At 47.3% G+C, this 11,902-nt stretch overlaps 1 protein-coding gene across 4 annotated transcripts in view; it reads right to left on the reverse strand.

The window, feature by feature from the left end:
• The window catches only part of Kif2a (kinesin family member 2A), a 78,588-nt gene extending 70,231 nt beyond the window's left edge, over positions 1-8,357 (reverse strand). For all 4 annotated transcript variants that reach the window (XM_045138916.1, XM_045138914.1, XM_045138915.1 and 1 more), the window contains exon 1: positions 8,210-8,357. In XM_045138916.1, coding sequence (XP_044994851.1) covers positions 8,210-8,276 — 67 coding nt within the window. In that variant the 5' untranslated portion in view covers positions 8,277-8,357. The remainder of the gene's footprint in view (positions 1-8,209) is intronic.
• Between the last annotated feature and the right edge of the window lie 3,545 nt (positions 8,358-11,902).

Here is an 11,902-nt window from a genome sequence, read left to right on the forward strand (position 1 = left end):
ATAACAAGTATTTTAATCTAGAAGACCTACAACTTTGTCTTAACTAAGGAGCCTAAGTCTAAAAAGGGAAGTAGTAATTACATACACAGAATGGCATACTTCTTTCTGTTAGCATTAGTCATATTATATAGCAATCATTCATTTTTCTTTTTTTGGTTTTTCGAGGTAGGGTCTCACTCTAGCTAGGCTGACCTAGAATTCACTATGTAGTCTCAGGGTGTCCTCGAACTCAGAGCAATCCTCCTACCTCTGCCTTCTGAATACTGGGATTAAAGGCGTGCACCACCACACCTGGCTTTCATTTATTTCTTTTTAATTTTATTTATTTGAGAGCGACAGAGAGAGAAAGAAGCAGATAGATAGAGAATAGGTGAGCCAGGGCCTCCAGCCACTGCAAACGAACTCCAGATGCACGCCCTCTTGTGCATCTGGCTAATGTGGGTCCTGGGGAAATTGAGCCTTGAACCGGGGTCCTTAGGCTTCACAGGCAAGCGCTTAACCGCTAAGCCATCTCTCCAGGCCGCAACCATTTATTTCTAAGAACTTTATTTGATGTATCTCTGACACATATCAGAATGCCTGACATTTAGGCTTATCAATAAATTTCTTTAATGAAAATCTAGAGCAAAAAAGAGAAATATGATATCTCATTATTTTTAACATACAATAATCATCCTCTAATAAACTCATACTCTAGTAAACACGTGTCTGAACCGTAAGCTTTATTGTAATGGATAATGAGAGAAACCGTACCCCAGATGAGACAGGCCAATGCAAGGCCATATTTGGAAAAAGGCCTTTCCATTGAATATAGGGCTTGCACAGGCTAGGCAAACACTCAAACACCGAGTTATAGCCCCAGTTAAAGTATGACCTTTAGTATACAATAATCCCTTTATTTTTACTCTTGGAAGACAGCAACAAAACATTCCTAGGAGCAATCAACAATGGGCTAGGAATACCCTATCTAATTGTGTTATCAGACACAATCCTCATGCCATGGAGTTCGTTTGCAGTGGCTGGAGGCCCTGTTGCGCCCATTCTCTCTCTTTCTCCTCCAACCCCTTTCTGTGTTAAGTAAACAAATAAATGTTTAAAAAAAGAATAGACATAATTGGAACTGGTGAGATGTTTTAGTGGCCAAAGTCCTTGCCTGCAAAGCCTAAGGACCAGATTAGATTCCCCAGGACCCATGTAAGCCAGATGGACAAGGTGGCACATAGCGTCTGGAGTTTGTTTGCAGTGGCTGGAGGTCCTGTTGTGCCCATTCTCTCTCTCTGTCTCTTCTCTCTCTCTCTCAAACAAATAAATAAATAACATTTTTTTAAAAAAGAAACTTTCAAAGAATAGACATAATTGTAAAGCCCTCAAAGAAACGGATTTTTACTTTTTTTGGCCACTTACAGAGCAAATATAGGTTCAGTTAGTTTTTCATCATTCCTCAACTCTTACCTAAGTAACATTAATAGGATCACATAAGGCTGGGGAGGTAGGGCAGCGGGTAAAGGCACTTACTTGAAATAGGATTACAGGTTGAATGTCTCTAATATGAAACTCCAGACACATGTGCCCCTTGTGCATCTGGCTAATTCGATTCCTGGGGAATCGAACCTGGGACCTTGGGCTTTGCAGACAAACGCCTTACCCCTAAGCCATTCCTACAGCCCTTATGTCTATTCTCTAAGCTAAAAGTTGATCTTGTGAAAGTTAATGTTATAGACTGTCAACTTGACAAGACCAAGCATCATCGAAGAGGCAAACCTCTGCACACACCTGTGAGGACGGTTTTACTTCTGTGTATGCAGTGGTGTGTGTCTACGTGTATGGGTACCATGTGCATGTGGCCCTGTGTTGTCCCATGCCTCATCTGCTGTGGCCAAGCACAGCCACGTGTCCACCTCCACTGCTCTTCTACCTGTGCTTGTTTTGAGCTGGAGTCTCTTACTGATTCCAGAACTTGCTGGTTTTCACAAGCCTGGACAACTTTCTGACTCTGCTCCCCTCTATGGGACAAGGGGTACAGGCATGTGTGGCCATGCCTACTTATTTATGTGGGTTCTAGAGATTTGAACTTGGGCAATGTCAGGCCTCAAGTGCTCATGCTTATACAGGAAGCACACTTAACCACTGAGCCACTGCTCCCACCCAGGTGTGTCTTGACTAGGTTACATGAGGTGGGAGGACCCACCCTTAACTGTGGGCACATGTCCGAACCTCTGGGATCCTGGGCTGGATGGAAAGGAGGGCTGGCTGCGCACTCCACTCATGCTCTGCGGCCTCGCTGGGCCGCACCTGACCAGCTCTGCTTCATGCTCCGACCGCCATGACGAGGAGGGAACTCTGCCTTCTTTAAGCTGTTTCTGTCAAGGTGCTTGCTGACAGCCATGTGAAAAGCACCCGACTGCCAAACAAGTATCTGAAATGGTTCCACAAGTGAGGATATGAAATCAGAGGGTGGCTGAATCCAAGAGTTAAGCTTTGCTAAGGATTAGAGTAATTTTGTTGCTTTGCTTTTTTTGAGACATGGTTTCACTATGTAGCGCAGGCTGGCTTAAATCTGTGGCAATCTTCCTGCCTCAGCAGAGATTCCAGGAGCGCACACTATGGTCTCTGAGTAACACTGATGACAAGCGTACTCACAGCTAGAGAGAATGGCTCTAAAGCCCCCATATAGGCCTCCATTTCCCACGCACATTTTCCTTTCCCTATTTAAGCAGACACATGCTCAACTGGCTGGCTCTTTGATGCTTTTTCTCTAGCATTTCTTATAAACGATTATGGGGCTGGAGACATGGCTGAGCAGTTAAAGACAGGTACTTGCCTGCAAAACCAGAAAGCCTGACAGCCCATGTTGGATTCCCCAGTGCCCATGTAAAGCCAGATGCACAAAGAGGTGCATGCACCTTGAGTTCATTTGCAGTGGCTGGAGGCCCTGGCCTGCCCATACTCACTCTCTTTCTGTCTCTCTCAAAAAGGAGAGAAAAAAAATTATGACATAAAGAAAAAGGCAAAGCCGGGCGTGATGGCGCACACCTTTAATTCCAGCACTCGGAAGGCAGAGGTAGGAGGATTGCTGTGAGTTCGAGGCCACCCTGAGAATCCATAGTGAATTCCAGGTAAGCTTGAAACAGAGTGAGACCCTACCTTGGGAAAAAAAGAAAGAAAGTAAAAGGTGACACTGTTTTTTTCCACACAAGAAAGGCAGATTCCTGGGTAGTTGTGGCGCCACTGTTGGAAGAACGAGTAAGCGGCTGCTGACCGCTGACCTGCAGAGATGATGAACCGTTAGAATTTAATCTGACTTCACCAATCTGGCAAATTGAAGCTATGTTACAAATTGTTTATTTTCTAAGGTTACTTGGTACTAGTGAAAATTTTGGACTGGGGGAGAATTGGCACTGCATTGAACACCAATCAGATGCACGTGCCATCTTGTCTGCATGTACGACCTGGAGAGTCGAACATGGGTCCTTAGGCTTCGCAGGCAAGCGCCTTAACTGCTAAGACATCTCTCCAGCCCATGGGCCAATTCTGACTTTGTACCTGTAAAATGATGCATCTATTACTTGTTCATTACTTCAAAGGATGGTTCTTGTGAGGGTCCAATTATAGCATCCACAAAACAATGCCTAATGATGCCAATACAATATAGAAACATTATTGTCCTAGTCACCATTCAAAAGGAAATTACAAATCTACAAATGCCACCATTCTATCTTCCATCCACATCAGTCACATAATTATAACTAACAAGCAACTACATTGCTCTGTGGTTCATCTTTACCACTTAAATTCTGAGACTATTCCTCAGAAGCCTATAAAATGTCATAAAGATGAACATAGTAATAAATATGCTAAAACAACTGCTGAGCCATCTCTCCAGCCCCATTACAGTTTTCAAATCCTCAGTATTTCTCATCTTTGCCCCTAGTTCCTACAATGTAGGTGTTACTGGTAATCTCCAATAAAGGTTATCTAGCTACACAACTCTAAGATGTAACTTATCGTCACTGTGCTCCTGAAATGGAACAGAATCAGGTAATAGTAAGACACATGCAAGAAAATATGAATGGCTGGGCATGGTGGCCCACACCTTTAATCCCAGCACTTGGGATGCAGAGGTAGGAGGATTGTTTTGAGTTCAGGGCCAGCCTGGGTTTACAGAGTGAATTCCAGGTTTGCTTGGGCTAGAGTAAGACCCTACCTCAAAAACAAAAAAGTAAAAAAAAAAAATGAGTACTCATTTCCAGAAAATATTCTAATTTCATGCCAGAGTATGCCTCTCTAACTGGAAATTATCTCCAAAGCCCAAATCAAACTCCCACCACTGCTAACTTTAAAATACTAAAGTGGGGAGGGGCAAGCAAGATGCACAAGGAGGTGCACATGCATCTGGAGTTCGTCTGCTGTGGCTGGAAGCCCTGGCACACCCATTCTCTCTCTCCCTCTGCCTCTCTCAAATAAATAAATAAAAAATACAATAAAATACTGGAAGCGGGGGGCAAGATCCAGACTAACCTTAGCAGACCACTCTATTTCAATCTCCTGCAGCCATCCTGAACTAAGAGGTCAGAAGGGTGGGGGGGGGGGGGATTCGGCGGAGGAAGGAGTCAGTACAGAATGAACAAAGGTTGAAGGGCTTCACTTCCTATTAAGACTTCATCTGATTGGTTAATTAAAATAATGTTTGAAGCTGGGCGTGGTGGCACATGCCTTTAATCCCAGCACTCAGGGGGCAGAGGTAGGAGGATCACCATGAGTTCCAGGTCACCCTGAAACTACATAGTGAATTCCAGATCAGCCTGGGCCAAAGTGAGACCCTACCTTGAAAATAAGGCCATTAAGTATTTGAGTCCTGCTCTGGTTGAAATAGTATGGAAAGTGTCACATTCCTCCACTGCCTCTCGCCTGGGCAGTTTGAAAACATTAAGTGGTGCAGGCCCAAATATGAACACTGAAGAAAATATGCTGTCTCATAAGAGATACAGAATGACTTAGGAATTCAAAAGCTAAGGGAACCTTGTTTCATATTTCCACGTGCACGCCTCACTGTTATGTGATTCAGGTCCACCTTGGAGCCCAGCTTGTCACTCCTGGAAAAGTTAGCCGAGGGCCATAGTAGAAAGCCGGAACATCCCTGGTGGCTACTACCACAAGACTTTACCTTCAGGGATCATTTGTACAGTTCCTTACTACCATGTCACAAGACCCAAAACTGTGGGAGGAAAAGGAAGCATCTTGTTTTAATAATCAGTAAGGGGCCAGGCGTGGTGGCACACATCTTTAATCCCAGCACTCAGGAGGCGGAGGTAGGAGGATCACCATGAGTTCAAGGCCAGCCTGAGACTACCAAGGGAATTCCAGGTCAGTCTGGGCCAGAGTGAGACCCCACCTCAATAAATAAATAAAATAAATAAATCAGTAAGGACTTACTGAATTAGTATTTCTGCAGAGTTTTAAAAGATAGGAATCTGGTTCGTCATTTTGTCTTTGGGATGTGTGGTGGTTTGATTCAGGTGTCCCCCATAAACTTAGGTGTTCTAAATGCTAGGTTCCCAGCTGATGGATATTTGGGAATTAATGCCTCCTGCAGGGAGTGTATTGTTGGGGGTGGGCTTATGGGCTTTATAGCCCGTTTCCCCATGCCAGTGTTTGGCACACCCTCCTGTTGCTGTGGTCCACCTTATGTTGGCCAGGGGGTGATATCCACCCTCTGCTCATGCCATCGTTTTCCCCTGCCATCATGGAGCTTCCCCTCGAGACTGTAAGCCAAAATAAATCTCTTTTTCCCAGAAGCTGCTCTTGGTTGGGTGATTTCTAAAAGCAATGCGACCCAGACTGCAACAGGATGTTTTATTAAATGTGAGTGTCGATGATGAGAGCCGGGCTGGGAACCAAGATCACCAGGCGCTCGTGTGCAGAACCAGAGCTACTACCATCCACTGCTAATTATTTCCTCATTTAAAAAGGTTACTCACAGGCTGGAGAGATGGCTCAGCGGTTAAGGCACTTGCCTTTGAAGCCTAAGGACCCAGGTTCAATTCCCCAGGACTAACATGAGCCAGATTCACAAGGTGCCACATGAGTCTGGAGTTCGTTTGCAGTGGCTAGGGGCCCTGGTGTGCCCATTCTCTCTCTCTCAAATAAAATAATTTTTTAAAAAAGGGTCTGGGGATGGAACTCAGTTGGTGGACTACTTGATCCCCAGTACTACATAAACCAGGCATGGCGGCACATGCTTGTAATCCCCAGTACCCATGGAAGGAGGCAACAAGATCATTAGTTCAAGGTCACCCTAGAGTTTCAGACCAGCCTGGGATGGATATATGAAACCCTGTCTTCCAAACACTGCTTCTTCAAAAAAAGGGGAGAGAGAGAGAGGGAGGGAGGGAGGGAGCGAGGGAGGGAGGAAGGGAGGGAGGATGAACTACTTTTGCCTTCTCTTATCCAAGACACTAACATAAGGACAGCTATAGGTCAGGACAGTACATAATGTAACGTTTCCACTATAAACAGTAAGGATCTTCTTTTGAAATGTGGTTTAGGTTACTCCAACTGTTATATAAGAACACAAAGCTCATCTAAGTTTGGGGATACCTAGCATGCGCTGAAGATAAAGGGTGACAAAACATCAGAAGCCTGTATCCTTGAACTATCAATGAACCAAAGTTCCTGAAGTCTAATACATTTAAATAAGAGCTGTTATATCAGAAAAAAAAAGTTAAAACAGAAACCTCGAATGTCATATACCATTTTGTTTTGATCAGGATTTCAGTTAGCACCTGCAGTCATAGTTAGAAGGCTTATAAGATTGTAAAGAACTTACAACTGTATCCCAGGTTTTAAAATAATATGTAAGCCCTACTTTTGTTGAACAGCCAATTCATTTACCTATAAAATGGCATTAACAACACTATTTCAAGAAAGTAACGTGATGTACAAAATCAACCCCAACCCACGTAAAGGAAACATCTCTTTCCCTAGTGTTACTGGTAACTTCTAAAGCTCTATTATAATGTCTTCTTGTATCCAGTAGTTATCACCAGTTACCTCAGATACAATGAAGGAAAAAAAAATCATTAGCCATAGATAGAGCCTTATAATATGTCACAGATAATATGAACATCAATCTACGCGTGTCACTTGAGATAACTTGTCAAATTTGGTTAAAAAAAAACCCAAGAGGGTGTGGATGTGCTGGCCATGTTACTATTGCACATCTCTAGTTCTTTCAATATTCAGATGAAAGGCCATCATTTTACTCAGCTCCATGTGTGCAACAACTTCCTTTACAATAGAAACGATTTCCAAGCCAGGCTTACGTACCTCATACCACACCCCATGCTAGTGACATAAAACATTTCTCTCAAGAGGAAACTCCCGCAACATTCATAAGGCCAAAGGTATTTAAAAAAAAAAAAAAACATACACAACAAAAAACCACCATGAATTAGGCATTCATCTCCACCTCGCCTTACACTTTTCTACCTCTCCCGAGGATGGGAAAATATCAACATCCGGTTGCCCACCCCCACCCTTCTCATCAGTGCCTCGGAGTGGGCTCCTTTCACCCCTTCTGTGCATCCCTCCCCAGTACCATCACCCGACACAGGCCGACGCAATCATTTCTTCACCATGCCCACCCCCCCCACACCATCCCCCAACCCGGTGCTCAGGGCCGTGCATCACCAGGTCTGACACATCCTTCCTCCCATCGAAGGGACTGGAAAAAAAAAGCATGCCGAAAGGGTGTGTGCGTGTTGGGGTGGGGAGGGGGGGGTGAGGAAGACGATGATGCAAAGCCCCCAGAGGGCCTGACAGGCGGCTGAGCACTTGCAAACAACGGGACGGCTCCTCTCCCGCACATCTGCCGGGCCTGGGTGGCAGGGTGGAGAGGAGACCCAGGGAGCTGGGATAGGTTGGGGGGTGGGGGTGGGCTCAAGGCCCCAGGGGAATGGAGTGTCGCTGTCCCCTCCCCCCCAGGAGGGGTGGTTGGGGGGGGGAGATGAGACCACTTCAGCGTCGCCGGGCCTCGGAGGCACACACACACGCATGCACACACACGCACACATGCACGCACACGCACACATGCATGCACACACAAAAGCCCCGGGCCCGCCGAGCAATCAAGGAGACACATGGTGACGGTGGTGATGGTGATGGAGGCTGGTGGGGTGGGGGGGGGGGCGGTCCGCGGGCTGGAGCTCACCATCGCTGCGCTTGATCTCCACGTAGATACCGATCTGGATCTTGCCGAAGTTGGCCGTTGCCATCATCACCTCATCTGGAGCGGCGGCGGGGACCGGGAGGGGACGGAAAAGGCGGGGAGGGGCGGGCTGGGGAGCGGTGGCCCGCGGCCGCGCCGGCCCGGGAGACAGGGTGACGGCGCGCCGGAGGAGGACGAGGACGAGGACGAGCGGCGGCGCACAGGCCCGGCGGAGGCTCCGCACCCCGCCCGCCGGGCCGGCAGGGAGGAGGAGGAAGAAGATGAGGAGGAGGATGCTCGGGCGTTGGGCGAGGGCTCGCGGGCGGCGGGCAGGGCGCGGGCGCCGGCGAGGGGGAGGAAGAGCGGCCTGACCCGCGCGCCGCCGGCCGCGGAGATAAGGCTCCGGGGGGAGGCGGGGCACGGCGCGCCTGCGCACTGCACGCCGCCGGCCGCCTCCTGCCCCCGGCCCCGCCCAGCGCGCGGCAGGAGCGGAGTGCGCGCGCAGCCGGCCCCGCCCCCGCGCCGCCGTCGCGGGCTGTGATTGGAGCGCGCGGCCGTGCATGCGGAAGGAAGGCGCGCGGGAAGCTGGCGCGCCCTCGGGTGGGGCGTGCCGGGGCGGGGCGCGGCGGGGGAGGGGCTTGCGCGTCGCACGGGGGCCCACGTGGTTTCTGGGGACCTTGCAGAGTGAGTGCCACAGGGGTGTCTTGTGGTAAGCTCTACTGTAGATGTCACCCCCTCTAGCCACTCGTGGGACCTGCCCCCCAGGCCCCTCTCCCATCCAGTTACCCTCCCCTCCAGATAGCCTCACCTTCAGTTACCCTTCCATCCAGTTCTCTATCCTCCCTCCAGTTATCCTCTGTCGGGAGCTGCAGGGGCGCCGCAGCTGCTCTTTGACTTCAGGAGCTACAGGTGGTCTTTAATCTCTTAACACAAAGGCCTTATCCTACAGCCTAGGTGAGAAGGCAGCCCAGGTGAGATGACCCCAGGCATTATTTAACAAAAGGCATAGGCACCTGAGTTCTAGCTTCTGTATATAAGCTTGTGTCTGCCTGCATAAACCTGAGCCTTGATCAGAACTTGTCTTGGTTCCATTCCTTGTGTTCTTGTCTCAGATTCATGCCACTCCCTTCGGGGTCTTTTTTCGACCTTGCTGCAGGCTGGCACAATCCTCCCATCCAGTTGTGCTCCCATCTGGTACCCCCCCCCCTTGAGATGTCACTCTATGCACTTTATCTTGTGCCTCATCTCCATTCAGATTGACAGCCCCACATCAGTCCTATCTTGGTTTCCTCTTTTATTTTTTTAAATTTTTTCGTCCATTTTTATTTATTTATTTGAGAGTGACAAAGAGAGGGAGAGAAACAGACAGAGAGGGAATGGGCGCACCAGGGCCTCCAGCCACTGCAAACGAACGCCAGACACGTGCGCCCCCTTGTGCATCTGGCTAACATGGGACCTGGGGAACCGAGCCTCGAACCGGGGTCCTTAGGCTTCACAGGCAAGCGCTTCACTGCTAAGCCATCTCTCCTGCCCAATTTTTTATTTTTTTCATTTTACTTTTGAAATGTGTCACATTTATTCAGTTCAGTATGAAATAATGATTGCTTCATTTATGTCTTCACCATCCCTTTGATGTATCATCAGGATTTTCCCATAATTTATGGGCCATAATTTATTACTGTTTATACCTTTTGGTTAGTATTATTATTACTGTTTTTCATTACGTAGAGACTTTGTATGGACACATCATGTGTTGGTACCATCATTTCCCTCCTTCCTACCCCCTTTCCACTGAGGACCATCCTTGGAATTGCTGGTGTTCACCATGTAGTTGTAAGTTATGAGTTGTGAGAGCAGCAGTCTGTGTTTTGTTTATTTTTTCAAGGTAGGCTCTTACTTTAGCATGCTGACCTGGAATTCACTAGGTAGTCTCAGGGTGGCCTCAAACTCATAGCAGTCCTCCTATCTCTGCCTCCCGAGTGCTAGGATTGAAGGTGTGCCTGGCAGTCTTATCATTTTTTAAATTTTGTTTTTGTATTTTAATCTATTTATTTGAGAGATGCACAGAAAGAGGGGTTGGAGGAGAGAGAAAGAGGGAGGGAAGGGGGGAGGGGGAGAGAGAATGGGCGCGCCACGGTCCCCAGCGGCTGCAAACAAACTCCAGATGCGTGTGCCACTTTGTGCACCTGGTTACATGGGTCTTGGGGAATCAAATCTAGGTCTTTTGATTTGTAGGGAAGTGCCTTAACCGCTAAGCCATCTCTCCAGCCCCAGTCTATCATTTAAAATTTTTTATTTAAGATTTAAATGTATTTACTTGCAAGCAGAGTGAATGAGCACACCAGGGCTTCAAGCCACTGTAAAAAAAACTCCAGATGCATGTGCCACTTTGTACATCTGTCTTTCCATGGGTACTGGGGAATCGAACCCTGGTCATTGGTCATTAAGCTTTGCAGACAAGCACCTAAACTGCTGGGCCATCCTTCCAGCCCCATTGGTGTTCTGTTTCTGCTGTAGAAGTTAAGATTTCTTTGCCCTGACCCAGAATGCCAACAACTATGACTCAAAATCAGATCAGAGACCTATGATTGGAATCAGGAATGAGCCTCATCTGAGATCACTTGATTGGTCTGACTAAGCACTGTGTAGAGCAGGATTCTCCTTCCTAGCCAGACAGGTAGGTCATGTGGACAGGTGCCATTGATAACTTTATGGCACCATATAAAAGCCTTCAGGCCAGTGACTACATTTTTGATGCTTTCACGCATGTATATAATGCATTGTTGTGGTAACTCCTGCCCTAGTCATCCTCTTATTCCCTCCCATTTGTGAGACTTTTTTCCCTTTTTTTTTTAAATTAACAACTTCCATGATTGTAAACAATATCCCATGGTAATGCCCTCCCTCCCCTCACTTTCCCTTTTGAAACTCCATTCTCCATTATATCCCTCCCCCCTCTCAATCAGTCTCTCTTATTTTGATGTCATCATCTTTACCTCCTATATGATGGTCTTGTGTAGGTAGTGTCAGGCACTGTGAGTTCATGGGTATCCAGGCCACCTTGTGTCTGGAGGGAGCACGTTGAATGGAGTCCTACCCTTCCTTTGGCTCTTACATTCTTTCTGCCACCTCTTCCGCAATAGACCCTGAGCCTTGGAAGGTATGATAGAGATATTGCAGTACTGAGCACTCCTGTCACTTCTTTCCAGCGCCTTGATGCCTTCTGAGTCATCCCAAGGTCACTGCCATCTGAAAAGAGAAGATTCTCTATCAAAAGTGAGAGTAGCATGAATATAAGGGTATGAACATTAAGAGAAGTGCTTACTGGGCAGTTTGATAAGTATAGTATATACATTTAGCCAGACAGCAGCAGACATTACACCCCTAGGGTTCATGAATACCCCTGTTTTAAGTTTCCAGTATCAGGGATATATTCCCTGCCATGGAATGGGCCTTCAGTGCAATTAGAGGGCAGTTGGTTTCCACCATGACAGACATGCCACTACTGTACCCATTGGCTCATTTGATCTGGCTGGTAAAATTTAAGATGTGCAGTGTCCACTGTTGAGTATCTTCACTGGTGATTTTTCTCTCTCCTGTTGAAGGGTATGCAGAATGGCTTCTTCCAGCTTTCTGTCAGCTGATCTACATGGAGGAGGTTATCAGCTCAGTTTCTGCAGGATTTCCCAGTGTCCT

This window comes from Jaculus jaculus, chromosome 20 (assembly GCF_020740685.1).
Source record: "Jaculus jaculus isolate mJacJac1 chromosome 20, mJacJac1.mat.Y.cur, whole genome shotgun sequence".
NCBI lineage: Eukaryota > Metazoa > Chordata > Mammalia > Rodentia > Dipodidae > Jaculus > Jaculus jaculus.